The 17063-nt window shown below is 42.7% G+C and overlaps 1 protein-coding gene across 8 annotated transcripts in view; it reads left to right on the top strand.

Annotated features, from left to right (window-relative positions):
- Positions 1-17063, top strand: part of sik3 (SIK family kinase 3) — a 53235-nt gene that overhangs the window by 18274 nt on the left and 17898 nt on the right. For 3 of the 8 annotated variants that reach the window (XM_061718960.1, XM_061718959.1, XM_061718957.1), the window contains exons 2-15: positions 5167-5283; positions 5663-5726; positions 6879-7040; positions 7161-7285; positions 7397-7520; positions 8071-8189; positions 8516-8626; positions 8736-8870; positions 10257-10337; positions 11988-12097; positions 13358-13514; positions 14604-14753; positions 14841-14914; positions 15768-15902. In XM_061718960.1, the coding sequence (XP_061574944.1) occupies positions 5167-5283; positions 5663-5726; positions 6879-7040; positions 7161-7285; positions 7397-7520; positions 8071-8189; positions 8516-8626; positions 8736-8870; positions 10257-10337; positions 11988-12097; positions 13358-13514; positions 14604-14753; positions 14841-14914; positions 15768-15902 (1664 nt within the window). The remainder of the gene's footprint in view (positions 1-5166; positions 5284-5662; positions 5727-6878; positions 7041-7160; positions 7286-7396; positions 7521-8070; positions 8190-8515; positions 8627-8735; positions 8871-10256; positions 10338-11987; positions 12098-13357; positions 13515-14603; positions 14754-14840; positions 14915-15767; positions 15903-17063) is intronic. The other 5 variants (XM_061718961.1, XM_061718958.1, XM_061718964.1 and 2 more) reach the window with 3 other exon arrangements.

Here is a 17063-nt window from a genome sequence, read left to right as displayed (position 1 = left end):
ATTCCAGGCCTTGTCAGCCGCTGCTGCTAGCAAGATTCGGTTTGGAGAGACAAGTACACAGAAAAATAGGGCTGGGTGATAAATCAGTTTATTGATTAATTCAATTTAAAGTTTATGAGGATGTTTAAAAATAAAAATCTATTTTCTTTCATCTCCATAATTGTTATGCCTCCACCACGGCTTAGCTTCCGTAGCTGACCAGCCTCACCCCGAGAGTTGTCTTCAGCTGGCTGCAGACAAACAGTATGTCGTAAAAAGGCAATAGTTTTCCCAACAAGTGTTCCCAAATAGGAGCAGGTTCTTCAGCCGACTCGAAATGGTTTTGTGTCTGTGACATCTGATGTCATGTGTAGGGGTGGGTATTGGGAAGGACCTCACGATACGATACGCATCACGATACTTGAGCCACGATACGATACACATTGCGATATCCCGATTATCCGATATCCCGGTTATTATATTCTACATAGTTCACCGAAAAATGTAATGCATTACACATCTTAAAATCCAAGTTGTATATATGTACATCAGATGATAGTGATGGATCTTAAAATCCGAGTTGCACGTTCATCAGATTATAGTGACAATTCATGGGACAAACTGAGTCAAAACAATGTTTTATTATAACTATACAAGCTAAAGTTACAACATATTTGTATATGTTTTTCATATTATTTACATCATATGAAATTAACATTAAATTTAGTATGAGGTTGCTTTAATTATGTGGCAAATGATAATAAACACAAGAAAGATGGGTACTAAAACCAAGGACAGGCACAGTGATCAGTCAGTATAGATATAAATCCATAAATAAATAAACCTCTGTCCATTATTTTTCATTTTTTAAGGACAGGCAATTGTGTTGTATAAAAAATAAATTATAAAATGAAATAAAACGTGAAATAAAACCTGAGCTCAGTGCAGGGCCCTCCCAGGGTTGGTAGAGAGTGGCAATGCCCAGGACTGTCACTTAGGTAGGAGCACTGGGTGATAAAATGGGAAAAAAATCGGGGATAAAAAATATTTAAAAAAAAATTAAAAAAAATCGATATTCAAATTTTGAATATCGATATTGAATTGGCTGGAAAAGTATCGCGATATATTGCCATATCGATATTTTTGCCCACCCCTAGTCATGTGACATCCACCAGCTGTAAAGTTTGACCGTAGTCCATGGTAACAGCACAGTTAAGTTATTGTAGCATCTTCAATGAGTGTGTGAAGTGTGTGGCACTCGCTGCGAACTGCTCAAGACAGCGACCCCCGTAAAACACCCCGCCAGTATTAGCAGCATTATTTTCCCGCAGTATTCCACATGATAAGAAGACCGCCTGGTGGAAAAACATTGATGCGGTTGCATTTCACATCTTTCAAAATAAACGCCCATTTACAGTTGAAAAGCCTGACCTCATCCACATGCTGAATACGATCAATTTCCGGATCGATGCCTCTTCTGTGTTCATCTTAGGATAAATGAAGCGTAAGATTGCACTTATTCCAACAGTGAAAGTCATCTTGGGTAAATCTTTTTATAGTTGAAAACAAAACCCACAAAACATCCTGGTCTCACTTTCGGTAAACTCCTACATGCGAGGAAGACACGGTCTCCACTGGGGCACATGTTTTTCACAATTTGTACAATGCCCCTCGAAGGGAAATTCACACAATGAGCTGAGTTAATGTCACTGTTACTGTTCTGAGCCCTCACAAGACCCCTGTTTGCTCTTCCTCACTTCCCCTTCCTTCTTCCAAGAGGAAGTTGACCTTGACGCGCTTCAAATGGCCTCATCTTCTTCATGTCTTTTCTCAGGAAAGGGAGAGCTCTCAGTACGGCACTCCACAGAATTTGACGGATGCTGGCTTTTTGTGTGAGTGCTGTGTGCTTGCTGTTCTCTTTTTGATCATCTATTTTTGGCAGATCTTGTATTTTGGGTCATGTCCATTATCCGTGCTTGATTAAGTCATTAAAGATGCCTACCCTTTCCTAAGTGGCAGAGCTAAGCCCCTGTCACACACGATCACAGTCCACGCTGCTGGAGCTATTGTCCGAGGCTCAGAAGTTACGCAACAGTTGTGCTCACAGTGGAGCCATAGGTCAGGTTACCCAAACAGCCTGGATCATGGAGAAAATGCTGTGCTTGACAATGCTTAGTTTGGCTCATCATTTCCTTGAGTGCCATTGTCTATTCTGTTTTCTCCAGCCGATGGCAGATAACTGCTTTTATTGCTTATTTTATTGCTTTTTGTTGTTGTATGAATGTTCCGGTGGTGGTCGGAGAGACCGTTGGTGTGGATTGGCTGCCACGTTAGCGTCTGTCCACCCCAGGGCCAACATATGTATTTCCAATACCATCACCAAGAGTGAATGAATAATACAACCATTGTGAAGCGTCTTTGGGTACCTAGAAAAAACGCTATTTAAAACCTATGTTTTATTAATATTTTTGAGTCACTGGACAGAGTTTTTTTTTGTTGACATCTAACAATATGTCAGATAGGAATGTCCTACAACTTTGTCATTTGGTTAATTGATTCTGAACCCCATAAGATCAGCCGAGTTTTCTGTTGAATATGGTATGCATGTCATTAAAATGGTTCTCTTCCACAAAAGTTCCCCCCAAACACTTAGGGCCAATCCCAATACACCCCCTACTTTCTACCACTAGCCCTAACTCACTACCACTAGCCCTCACTACGGGCCTCACTACGGTAGGGTACGGCGTACGGCACGCGTCACTGCGTAACCTACGCCGTAGGCTCTGCGTTGGTGTAACGCGGAACCATAAATCAGCCTTTGTTCTGGCGAGGTTTAAAAAAAAACTTCGCAACAATGGGCAAGCGAGTGATTATACACATTCACTGAGTGAATATTATGAAAGTAAAATATATATTTCTAGCTAGAAATGTAATCAAAATGCATTTTTATGCAGAAACTAACTCAAAATATTGATTTTATTCACTAAAAAATAAGAAATGGCCGCCATTTTTTTTTTGTTGATTCAGTCCGCAAATGACGACGAAAAGCATTCTGGGAAATTTTTCTGGCCCTAGGTCAGCTAGTGAGCATCTGAAAACCCTCGCTCTGTCGGGCTATATTGATAACCACTCGCCCTCGTTTTCTGCACTCCCCCTAGATGAAAAGAGGAATTGGGACACCACTACCCTCACGGGAACGCGCAAAATTTAGGGGTAGGGCTGAAAAGTAGGGGTAGTTGGTGTATTGGGACTGGGCCTTACACGGTGTGCTCTGCTTCAGATTAGAAATGGCTATTGAACATGTGGGACCTGGTGGACCTGGTAGTACCTCCTTGGGACCGGTTGGTATCAAAATACAGTTAAGCTCTGTTAAGAGTGGTACTTTGATCAGTATCCTAAAGTCCTTGAATCTGCTTTTACAGTAATGGCCAAACTCTCTGAAGTTAACCAGATTTGTTGTGTGTAAACCTCAGGGCTTCAGAGCTGTTTAAGTTAAAGTGGTGTAAACACTGTGTCTGTCCTGAACTCATGTTAAGGTAACATTCGTTAAAGCAACACTGGCAATCATAGCTACCACGTCTCAGAACAACAAACACTGAAAAGGGGAAAAAACAAGCAAACAAACAAACACATACTAGAGCTGCAATGTTAATGGACAAAGAGCAGCTAGTCAGCTAAATTTACCTCAATAAACTCAGAATCACCCGATAGAAAGTGCTTGACACACTGTAACCTTCAGAGTTTGACAGGAGCCGACACAGAAAACACTAGTTTCAATATGAAATATTGCACTAGATCATCACTCTGGACGTTGGTTCAAGTCAATTTAGCGTTAAAGGCTTGAAGGCAAGTCACTCCTTCCACTAGTCTTCTTTGCAGGATATTTTCTCTACAGCACTGACTGCGTTTACATGCAGTCAATAACTCTTTTAAAACCCGAATATTAGCAATAACCCGGTTTTGCACGGCCATGTAAACACCAATAACCCCTTTGAATAACCCGAATATGACCCCTGGGTTACTCCTTTTAAAACCCGAATATTCGGTCATGTAAACGCCGAACGGAATATCCCAATCAAACGGAACAGGAATTTGTTTTCTGCGCATGCTCTGTTCGCAAGGAATCCTGGTCTTTTGAGTCCAGGAAGTTCTTATAAACACGGGGAAACGCAAGACCACGCCACACTTTTGGAGTGAGGAGGAGACTAATCACTTCATAAATGTAATGAAGGATATGAACATTTTGGCATTTGTAGACGGTAGAAAGTACCGGGATAGCGAGATTTAAAAGAAGGTGAGCGAAAAGTCACGCGAAGCACCATTTGTTTTGAATTTGGATACAGGAAGAAGAAGCGGAAATGACGGGAATTGCGTCATAAACGTTCTCCGTGCGTCGCTGTTTTGATCCAGATATCCCGAATGATTCATTACCATGTATACAGGGAAAACCCTGTTTGGTCACGCATGTAAACGGAATATTCCGAATGTTTCAGTAACCGGAATATTAGCAATAACCCGAATTTTGACTGCATGTAAACGTAGTCACTGATGCAAAGGCAAAAGACTGTGTCCCTAATTTGTTACATGTTTTGGTTTAAAAAAAGAAAACCTCAAGGACACAGTTCAAAAGCACACTTTTCAGATATATGTTTTCACGCTGTTCATCGAAGCTGGTTAAAGGAAGCAGAGTCCGCCAAGCGAATCCACTCTCCCTCCCTCTTTCATGGGTGTGCCTCTTTTGAAACTGGGGTTGCAGCTTTGTTCAGCCATCTCAGATGTGCAGCGAAATCAGCATGATGTGAAATTAGTAAGAATAAAGACAAGGACCTGAGACAGCTCTACGCTGCTCTGGGTCTGTAATGTCACAAAACCTGCAAATATGAAACCCCCAGTGACTGAGACTGTTCCTGCTCTGGTCCGTCCCAAACAAGGGGACTGAGTCAGGGTAGCTCAGAGTTTGAGATAATGGTCACTTTAGACTCTCAAACATGTTCCCAAACACTATTTTTCATAATATCGTCTTGAAGCTTAATATCATGAACTTTTAGTTGTGAATCCTTTCTTTATTTGTATTACCACCCATTCTATCCTCATTTCTTCCCCTTTCTGCTGTCTGAACCTCCTCCTTCACAGTCATCTCCTGTTCTCTAATCATGTTCTTTCCCATCCGTGTCTCCATGTTTCCAGGTGGCTATAAAAATAGTGGATAAGACTCAACTGGATGACGAAAACCTGAAGAAGATATTCAGAGAAGTGCAAATCATGAAGATGCTAAAGCACCCCCACATCATCCGCCTCTACCAGGTACGTGCGCTCCCACAGAGCCAAGGAAACATTCTGCTCACGTCTTACACTCGCTTACACCCGAGACTTTTTGCCCAGTAGGAGAACATCAAACAAGACATGTTGGTTTAATGGGATTGTTTTATCTGACAATCCTAAATGAAACACCATAAAACACTTTTCAGCCTTTTTGCTTTCAAACTTTGATGTTGACATCCCAGCGCCCAGATTGAACACTACCCTGAAGTGCATGGCAGTTTTATTTCTATTTAAATCTCTCTTGTTTATATGCCAAACAGTGCTTACTCATACCGTTGTATAACTGGTGAATCGCCCTTCACTGGCTGATGGCCTGTCAGAGCATCTGTAAGTCTTGTAGTTATAATGTGTTTGTCTTTAGGTGATGGAGACGGAGAGGATGATCTATCTGGTAACAGAGTTTGCAAGTGGTGGAGAGATATTTGGTAAGGGACTTCCTAACTGTTGTATCATGAAGTATTTTGGTGTTATTTCTTGTATTTTTTTAATCAATCTAATGTTTCTTTTTGTTTCTGCTCATGATGAATGTAGTGGTTTATTTGGGGAAAATCCAAATGTATTTAAAAGCCTCACTTATTCCTTCCCTTTTTCAGTCTCTTGTGAAGAGTAGTCGTGTATTAGATGTAGGGCTGCACGATTCTGGACAAAATGAGAATCACGATTTTTTTGCTTAGAATTGAGATCACGATTCTCTCACGATTTTTTTCCAATATAAAATGTATTGCACTTATTACTTTAACTTTGCAACAGCTGAACAAAAATATAATAACAATAAACACCTCTTGTCTTCTTTACACAAACCTTTGAATAATTTAAACAATAATAACAATTTTGAACAATATTTGTTCCTCCCTGAGTTGAACACCCTTTCAGAAAGGGGACTTGTAACAGATCCTGTAGTTCTGAGGCAACAAATTATTCCTCTGGCTGCTTTTTGCTGTAACAGCTGACATTGAACATAAAAACAATAAACATCTCTCTTGTCTTTAAATAATTTTAACAATAACAATTTTAACAATATTTATGTGCGATATGTGTCAGGTGATGAGAAAGGTAGATGTTTCTCCAAATGTAATCCACAATCATTAACAAAATATAACAAACATGACAACATGATAGTTGACCATGACAGGACTACAACAACCTAGAACATAGGCCTAGTCCTTTTTTTATGCAGCCATCTTTAAAAAAAAAAAAAAAAAAAAAAAAAAATTTAAATCGTCGTCATTTGGAAATGAGATTGCGTTCAAGCATGAATCGAGATCGCGATTTTTTTTTTAACGATTAATCGTGCAGCCCTAATTAGATGCAATGTTTTCAACCTCCTTAAAGGAGCTTGCGGCTGCTTTTAAGAAATGAGACTCTCTATCGCCACCCTTCCTCGACGGCCGTTGGGGGTACTGCAGCCAACAGTGAAGCCGGCACAGGAGAACGGGGAGAACGTGCATGCAGCGTCATGTGACGTCACATCCGCAGCCCAGCGCGGGAAAATCGGGACCGACTTGCATTACATTTTGCAAATAAAAAAAACAGCCTCAAGCTCCTTTAAGTATGTGAACTCTGCCTTGTGTGTCCAGATCACCTAGTGGCTCATGGGCGCATGGCGGAGAAGGACGCCAGGAAGAAGTTCAAGCAGATCGTGGCAGCAGTCCACTTCTGTCACTGCCGCAACATCGTCCACAGAGACTTAAAGGCTGAGAATCTGTTACTAGACCACAACCTCAACATCAAAATCGCAGGTGCGTTCGTGTAGGTTTGAGTCAGGAGTGGGTGTGTCTATATTCTTGTGGATTATATTCCTGGTTTTAATTAGTTTCCTTGGTTCAGACAAGTCATGCGATTCCTGTGTGTGTTGTCAGATTTTGGCTTCAGCAACCTGTTTTCTCGGGGGCAGCTGTTGAAGACGTGGTGCGGCAGTCCTCCCTACGCGGCTCCAGAGCTCTTTGAGGGCAAGGAATACGACGGCCCTAAAGTAGATATATGGGTAAGTAGAGTTACTGGCTTCCACTTTCTAGGAACATAAATCCATGTGGCATTTAATTCAGTTATGATTGGAGGTTTATACTTGAATGTTACTTGTTTTTCATCTGTACAGAGCTTAGGGGTGGTGTTATACGTGCTGGTGTGCGGGGCCTTACCCTTTGACGGCAGCACTCTACAAAATTTGCGAGCACGTGTCCTCAGTGGAAAGTTCCGCATCCCTTTCTTCATGTCCACAGGTAGGACTTTTTTTCCCCCCCCAGTCCAGGGGCTGAACAAATAAACCGGATATAAAGAGCACATCGGTCTTATAATCCATTATAAATCCCCAAACAATGAAAACTGGAACCAACCTTATCAGTTGGCATTCAAGCTCATAAAGGATGAGAATTAAATATTCAAAAGAGGCATTGACTTTTACGTGTTGATATGTCAAAAGAGATCTCTCTTCATGCTTGGAACACAGTGAGCTAAAGATTTAACCGACAATAAGATCACACGCCAACCCGAGTGCACCACAAATACCAGCAGTGTGGTTCCTGATGATCTGGCAAACCACAATCTGTACCACATGGTAGGAGGAAAAAACTAAAAAATAAACCAACCTCCAGCCCATGCTGTAATCTTTGTATCACTTGAATATTAGACGATTGTATTAAGAGTAAATTAAAGATGTTGCTTGGAATATTAGCCACCATTTGTTTGGTAAAGCTTTATTATTTAATTGCCCAAGTGAGGTGATGATTTAGTGTGTAACATGAGTGCACTTGTTTGTGTGTGTCCCTGCAGACTGTGAGTACCTAATAAGACACATGTTGGTTCTGGAGCCCAGCAGACGGTTGACCATGGAGCAAATCTGTAAGAACAAGTGGATGAGACACGGAGATCCGGACCCGGAGTTTGACAGGGTTAGACCTTTCTGGAAGTTTCCCCAAAAAATTCCTCATTTAATGCCAGCTAATTACATTCTTCTGATATCGTCCATTTTGTGTCAAAGTAATCTGATCACTACTAGAGATGTTAAAGATGAACAGTTTCATTCATCTTCACCTTTAAAGTTCTTTAGAAAGTTCTTGGCCTGCTCAAGTTTCTTTGTAGTTTCAAAAATGGTAAATGCTGCAATTTTCAATAAATATTTGTCATAACGCAGCTCTTACTTATTATAAATCCAACAACTGTATTCTCTAATCTGTTCCTTGAAGGTAATTTTGACCTCATCTTTCCATCCTTCCAGTTGATAGCAGAGTGTGAGCAGGTGAAGACGGAGAGAGAGATGGAGCTCATCAACGAGCAGGTGTTGATGGCCATGTCTGAAATGGGTTTGGACCGAGAGCGCACACTTCAGGTTGGACACGAATGAGCAGCAGAGTTGTGCACTGCAGTCCTTGGCACTGCCCTTTGTCAAATGTCATCAGCACAACTTGTGTTGACCCTTCTCTTCTCTTCCTTTCCAGTCCCTACAAACAGATGCGTATGATCACTACAGTGCCATTTACAGTCTGTTGGCTGAACGCCTCAAGAAACACAAGTCCCTGCGTGTCGCCCCACCCCCACCGCGATCTATCAGCTATCCTCTAAATCCTATTCAGGTGATCCATTTGTCATGATAACCACCAGCCTTTAACTCTACTATTGAATTCATTTCATTTTCATTCACTTTACATTTACAGGACTGTCTCAGAAAATTAGAATATTGTGATAAAGTCCTTTATTTTCTGTAATGCAAAAATGTCATACATTCTGGATTCATTACAAATCAACTGAAATATTGCAAGCCTTTTATTATTTTAATATTGCTGATCATGGTTTACAGCTTAAGAAAACTCAAATATCCTATCTAAAAAAATTAGAATATTCTGGGAATCTTAATCTTAAACTGTAAGCCATAATCAGCAATATTAAAATAATAAAAGGCTTACAATATTTCAGTTGATTTGTAATGAATCCAGAATGTATGACATTTTTGTTTTTTTAATTGCATTACAGAAAATAAAGAACTTTATCACAATATTCTAATTTTCTGAGACAGTCCTGTAAGGTGCCAATTACAACAAAGTTACCCTAAAGCAGTGAACACAATACAGGCCAATAAATACAATCCAACTGGTCCTGATAACCTGTTTCTTATCCTATGGCAGGTTTTTAGAAACTTTGAAAATGGTTTATTGAGATATTGAAATACAATTTTCTAAGGTATCGTATACACAGCAATGTCATAACAAATATACAAGGAGTCTTTTAAAGATGCATGTCCTTAAAGTGCTTCCCCCTTTGCATAAAAGCATATTTGGGTTGTGGAAACTTGATGTAATAAGGATTTTGCAAGGAAGGAAGCTTTTTAAGTATTGCAATATGTTGTTTCTCTTAATATTTAAAGGGATATTCAGTTTTTGAAGTGAGGGTGTGTGAACTACTGGGGGAGTAGGTAGATGCAGCATTCCCACTTTGGAGAATTAGGAAGACATTCTGGGTGAAAGGTTAGACCAAATGCTGGATTAGATATAGTTAGATAAACTTTGCAACAGAGATGTATGTCCTTTGTCTGTGTTTCAATGCGGGTTATGGTCTGTGTAGCTGTGGTAAAGTGACAAGGTGTAAAAATCCACAATCTAGTGTTGTCTGAGTCACTGGTAGCCCAACTCCCTATGAGGATTCCTCCCGATTCTCCAAACTGGGAGTGCTGCAACGGCCATCTTCTGCAGGCAAGAAACTGATGACTCATAGGTACTTCACATAACCCCCACATAAAAAACAACTAAATATCCCTTTAAGCAAAACTGGGCTTTATGTGTAATGGTCTCCAGGAGACGGCAGGGTTTCACGTGACTTTCTGAAGTTTAGCTGGCAGTAGTCATGCCTGTCTCCTGCTCATAGTTGATCGGTTTTAACCCACATCTGTCAATCCCACTGCACTAAGAAGATTGCTGTGAAAGTAGTGCAATCCTCACATAACCTCTGTGTGTGTCCATGCCCAGCAGACAGACCAACAAGGTAATCCTGTTAGCATGACCGTTCCCCACGTCCAGCTCATCAACCCAGAGAACCAGATCGTTGAGGTGAGTCGGCTACGAGCTCCGGGTGGTTTTTCTCAGCCCGGATCACTGAACACCATGTGAAAGTAATCAAGATTTATAACTATAGTATACAGAGCTGTACTAGTTGTGATGTTCTTGACTGATTATGATCCCCATTGAATTTAAACAAGAATAAAAGATAGTATATAAAAATATTATTAAACAAAATAGATTTTCTATATCAAAACCTGCAAAACTGCCACAAGTTACAGCTCCTTCCTGTCAGTGACAAGTGCACCAGGTAACTGGACAGTTGTTTCATAATCCACCAGAACATGTCATCACGGCTTATTCCCCTTCATGGTTAAAGATAATAAATCCTTAACCTGGTCTCAAAATAGAAAAGTGCATTAGATAACAGGACAAACATTTTTTTCATTCACCTTGTATTTGTTTTGTTTTTTTAATAAATGAAACAGGTACATCAGATAACTAAAACCGGGCAGCTAGAGCTTTGAGCTGATGTCACGACTAACAGACTCATGTAAAGCTGCATTGGGACTATCTCTCTGCTTTCATTGGTGGTCAGTGTTCCTCTCCGGATCAAATGATGTTTGCAACACCAATGAGGGGAAATGTGACGACTCCAAAAGTGATGACTGTTTGTTTAAAAAGTTGGTAGATTTCTGCGAACCCCCTAAAAATCACTTGAATTGATTTGCCATCAGTGTCAGCTGAGCAGCATTCCTTTGGTGCGTGATCGCATATTGATCCGGTGTGTGTGTGTGTGTGTTTGTTTGTGTGTGTTTGTTTGTGCACTCAAAGATGATGGGCCTGTGTGACATGTTTGTTAAAGCGGGGCAGAGAAGGCAGTGAGCTTTGTAGCAGTGGATTTCACTGTTTTGTGTTATTCAAAGTAAAAACTTGTGAATATGTTGCCAAATATATTGAGCCATTATAGTTGCAGTTCCCACCAAAGTATTAACACTATATGAGGAACCCCGATGATACCAGTGAAAGATAAGAGGCTGCAGGATTGCCATCTTTAATTTTAGCCTTTTAGCCTTTTTGTAAGAATGATAACTTTGGCCATATTTAGCTAGGTTATACTGCTTATAATTATTAAACTAAATCTGTTACTTACTTTTTGGCAGTTGTTAGTCTGTGGTTTATTTTGGTGTTGATACATTTATTTATTTATTTTTTATTTTATTGGCTTTGTCTCGAACACAACAAAACCCAATCAAATTAAAAGCATCAAAATATTAAAAAAAAGCAAAACAATTTAACAGTCTCATTCAAAAATAAAACACACAGCAAAACAATGTGTTCGAGAGGGAACAGGAGGAAGCAGAACGCTTATTTAGTCCTGTCCCTTCCTCACAATATCATATCATATATAACCTATAAAAATTTAAATAAATAAAGATACCAGTTTTGGAGTATTTTGTTCTCACAGCCCAAAACATCAGCTGGTTTACCACTCAAGTAAAATAAATGTGGTCGATTCTGCCTGATATTTCATACAATACTTTGGAATCCAAGACTGATACTGATCTCACACCTTGGGATGTATATTTAAACAGAAATATATCCAATTGAGATTTTTATATTGATCTTATGCTTATACATGACCAAGTTGCATGCACAAACGAAGGGAGCTTGTATTGACTGAGTGTGTGGATTGTTTAGCCCGACGGCAGCATGGCCCTGGACAGTGATGAGGGAGAAGAGCCGTCTCCTGAGGCCATGGCTCGCTACCTGTCAATGAGGCGACACACCGTGGGGGTACCCGACCAAAGGTAAACATATGAACAGTTGTGGCAAGTTTCTCTTAAAGGTATAGTCAGTAATGTTGGAGAGCTAGCAAGATTTGAAAGTGGCACCTCCTCTAAGCCCCACCCACTCCTCCCCCTCCCGTCAGCGCTCCGTCCAAAGCCACACCCCCACAAACTTTGGGGAACGCGCATTTGCAGGAGTCGAGTTTTCCAGGACATTTTGGACAGCACATTTTCAACAAAACTACCCCATGTCTCATTCACCTGTAAGCGAGGCCGGTTTTAGGGGGAGGCAGGGGTGGGCTGTGCCCACGCAAACGTGCGTCCTGCCCACCCAATCAAAGTTATGGGGATCCTTTATTTTTTTATCATTTTATTTTTTTATAAATATAAAAAAATATCACTGAATATCTGTACCGTTTCTGATTGGGTGGGCACTGCGCATCATTTTTAGACACAACAATGAACGCATACCGCAAAATTTGTGTCTCGGCGGAGGGTCCGACGTCCCAGCAAAATGAGCACAGCAGAGAAGTTCAGAACAGCAGACAGAGCAAACACTGAAGGCTGATTTATGGTTCTGCGTTACACCAACGCAGAATGGTGCGCGTCGGCGTGTATCCTACGCCATAGGCTACGCCGTAGGGTACGGCGTACCCTACGCCGTAGCCATGGCAACAGAGCCTGCACGGCACCGCAGCGCACCGCCACCCGCACCGGCGCTCTCCGCCCTCGCAGGGATGGAGACGCCTCCATCCCCACGACCCCCATAATGGGGAGGGGGTAATTTTGGCTGCGTTTTCTCGTTTTCTGCGCCATTCTTCAGCAAACGAGACTCGAGTGTGTGAAGTTTTCCGGCAAGATTTTCGACGTGACGAGTGTGCGCATGGGACAGAGGGGGGCGTGGGCGGGACTTAAAATGAAGGCATCTGATTGGTTCTTTCCCCCCTGCCAATCCTCTGGTCCTCTGACCAATCCGTGCCATTCGGTGCGCAAAAAACAGATTGGTCAGAGTTTTTACAGGATTAAAGCTGTCAGAGAGGTCGGAATATTTTTTCTTTCCTTTTTCTGAACACATTATTCACTGGCTACTCTCAGGATGGAAAGACGATTTCACCCAGTATAACAATAAATGTTTTTGAATACGATTACAGACTATACCTTTAACTTGAGTTGATTTTCCTTTTTCTTCTATCTGACAGTATATTGATAATATCTGATAATATCTAGAAAAGAGGCTGAATGGCAGCTGACTCATGCACGATATCCCTCCTTCCACCACAGGACGGAGATGCCAGAGGACCTCCAGAAGCTTCCACCGGGCTTCCCTCGGGGCGCGTTGCCCCAGCCTCCCTTTCCCCAGCTCCCCCCCAACATGGGCCAAGTGCACGGATTCATGCCCACACCGAGCCTGCAGCCGACACAGCAGCTGGAGTACAAGGTACAGTCCCTGTGGTCAGACTGGACCTTTACGCCTGGAAGCCAGCTTGGTCTTCCTGTATGCTGACCACTAGGAATGGGCGATATTTTACCGTTCACGATATACTGTCAAAAAATTCCCCACGGTAAGAATTTATCATCTCGCGGTAAAAACGATAAATTCCCGTTGATGACGTTTTTGTGTAAAGCTGATTTATGGTTCTGCGTTAAATCGACGCACAACGTACGTGTGCGGAAGGAAGGAAGGAAGGAAGGAAGGAAGGAAGGAAGGAAGGAAGGAAGGAAGGAAGGAAGGAAGGAAGGAAGGAAGGAAGGAAGGAAGGAAGGAAGGAAGGAAGGAAGGAAGGAAGGAAGGAAGGAAGGAAGGAAGGAAGGAAGGAAGGAAGGAAGGAAGGAAGGAAGGAAGGAAGGAAGGAAGGAAGGAAGGAAGGAAGGAAGGAAGGAAGGAAGGAAGGAAGGAAGGAAGGAAGGAAGGAAGGAAGGAAGGAAGGAAGGAAGGAAGGAAGGAAGGAAGGAAGGAAGGAAGGAAGGAAGGAAGGAAGGAAGGAAGGAAGGAAGGAAGGAAGGAAGGAAGGAAGGAAGGAAGGAAGGAAGGAAGGAAGGAAGGAAGGAAGGAAGGAAGGAAGGAAGGAAGGAAGGAAGGAAGGAAGGAAGGAAGGAAGGAAGGAAGGAAGGAAGGAAGGAAGGAAGGAAGGAAGGAAGGAAGGAAGGAAGGAAGGAAGGAAGGAAGGAAGGAAGGAAGGAAATAAATTCCCGTTGATGTTTGTGTGAATCAAACATGGCGGATCGTAGAGTGAGGAGTTTGAGTCATTACAGTTTTGCAGTACATGTGTACTAATTTAATTGGTTTTTATTAATTAAATTTCATTGGTGTAGTTTAGTAGCATTTAGTATCTTTTAGAGCAGTGATTTGGGGGCTCCAAAGACTGAATGTGGTGATAGATTTATAGTTACAAAGGTGGAGTTGAATTGGTATTTTTTTTATCCTCATTTTTATCGTTATCGGGATAAATGCCAGAAATTATCGTGATACATTTTTTAGTCCATACCGCCCATCCCTACTGACCACCTGTGGCTGTTGGTCTTCCAGGAACAATCGCTGCTGCAGCCGCCCACCCTGCAGGTGCTGAACTGCATGGGGCCCTTGGGTCGGAGAGCTTCCGACGGCGGGGCCAACATTCAGTTACACGCTCAGCTTCTGAAGAGGCCTCGGGGGCCGTCGCCGCTCGTCACCAGCCCGGTGAGGATCCGGATGTCTGAATGTGTACACCTGGTCTTTTGTCCAGTTATAAGAAGCTTTGACCGGTCAACTCTTTGCCTCTCTCAGCATCCTAACCCTGCAGTAGCTCCGGTGGATGAGGAGGGTTCAGATGGAGAGCCAGATCAAGAGGCGGTGCAGAGGTAACCCATGGTGACGGTTTTTGGTGACTGGGTATACATTGCAGAGTTGCTGTCTGAACCAGGGAGAAGCCCATAACCTTCAGCACCGTCTCGGTGGTCATTGTATAAATGTTCATCTATGAAAATCCCAGCCATGATTTAACTGGCCCTTTTGATATGATGCATGTTTTCATCATATACACAAATCTGACACTATCATATTAAATGTATCATACAAAAATCAATGGAAGGTGTTCAGGTTAGGGCTTTTTCTCCCGGTGGTCTTCAGACAGCATATTCTGTGGACTTCGCCGGTGTCCTGGGTTGCTGGGAGCGAGTGCCTTTAGGCTGCCCTGCTTATTCCCCCTCGGGAGGCGGCCACTGTGCTGTGGTGCTTACCCCATCTTTTCTCCTTTCTCCATCGCGCAAGTGCCTTCCGCCAAGGTCTCAAACAGATTGTGCCGTCAATTACAGCATTTCTACCTCTCCAACTCTTTGCCCCAGAGCTTCCTTATCTCTCTCATTTTCAGTAAGTGCCAAATTATTCTGTGGACCTTTTTCACCCTTTCTCACACAGCTTTGCTAACTCTGAAGCTTGCAAAACCAGCGACTACCAAAAAGCAACCAGCCCAATCCTTAAACTGGAACCTGGGGGCTTGTTGGGTACCCATAAGCTAAAGCATCCATCTGTGGCGTAACTTTGATGTTTTCTGATTGGCTAAGATGACATGAATGATGGCACCTATTGGCAGAGGTGGGAAGGGGGTTGGGGCCTTCCCCCCCATCTCCATTAGCCAATGAGGACAGAGAGCTGACCAGCGCTGCTTCCTGTCTCCCACCCTCACCCCCGTCCTCCCCCCTCCCTGCGGCTCAGGTACCTGTTGAACCGCTCCAAGCGGCACACGACGCACGCGCTCATGAGCACACCGCATGGCGAATCCTCGACAGAGTCACAGAGGCCACAGGGCCCCCGCCAGAGGGGGGGCTGGGCCCCCGACACACACACCCGGTGAGGGCCCATTCTGAGCTGTGTATGCACAAAACACACAAACGTTGAGATTCACCTGTTTTAACAAATTAAAAAAGGCCTTATTAAGCCTATTTGTTAATTGTTCACACTCACACACACGGTGCTGGAAGTACTAGAGGTGGTATACCACCCAGTTAGGTGTTTCTGTTAGTATTAGTATGGACATGCTGGTGTGTGTCCTCGTCATCAGTAAACCACCAGTTGGAGAGAGAAAACGACCCTGGGGAGATTTCCTGGACTGTCCATGTGCCGTAGGAGCTAAAGCTCACAACTAAGGGCTCTTCAGGTGGGACGGTCTACGTGCAACTCTCCCGCAGGGCTCAGGCTCCAGCGCAAGAGAGGAGGGCGCACACGATGAAATTGCTTCCATATAGGGCACTATTTTTTTTAAGCTGGGAACTTGGATGCATGCTGTATCGTTGTACCTGTCACAGGCGGGAAACGTAAAGCTCTGGCTCCGGGTGTATTGATGAGAGCAGCAGCAAAGAGGACGAGGGTCCGTGGTATCCTCAAGCACAAAGAGGAGCTGAGAGTCTAAGCCAGGGGTCGGCAACCCAAAATGTTGAAAGAGCCATATTGGACCAAAAACACAAAAAACAAATATGTCTGGAGCCACAAAAAATGAAAAGTCTTGTATAAGCCTTAGAATGAAGGCAAATGGCGAAAGGCGAAATGTCGAGAAAAAAGTCAAAATTTTCAAGAAAAAAGTCGAAATGCCGAGGAAATGGTCAAAATTTTGAGAAAAAAGTTGAGATGTCGAGAAAAAAGTCAAAATGTTGAGAAAAAAGTCAAAATTTCGAGGAAAAGAGTCAAAATTTCGAGATTAATGTTGAAGTACAATTTCAAGAAAAAAGTTGAAATGTCGAGGAAAAAAGTTGAAATGTCGAGATTAAAAAGGAAAGGAAAAAGAAAAAAAAGAAGAGAAAAAAAGAGGAAAGAAAAGAAGGAAAAAGCTCCAGGAGCCACTAGGCCGGCGCTAAAGAGCCGCATGCGGCTCTAGAGCCGTGGGTTGCCGACCCCTGGTCTAAGCTCATCTAGGAGCTTCAACTGCACACCGACTAACTTCAGGTTTAGGTCACGTTGAAACGGGGGCAGTTTGAGAGTCTGCTTGAGAGAGAGTCGCCCTCACAAAGCTGCGGA

The sequence above is a fragment of the Cololabis saira genome, chromosome 4, assembly GCF_033807715.1.
Source record: "Cololabis saira isolate AMF1-May2022 chromosome 4, fColSai1.1, whole genome shotgun sequence".
Classification (NCBI taxonomy): domain Eukaryota; kingdom Metazoa; phylum Chordata; class Actinopteri; order Beloniformes; family Belonidae; genus Cololabis; species Cololabis saira.
This window is presented reverse-complemented; position numbering and strand designations above follow the sequence as displayed.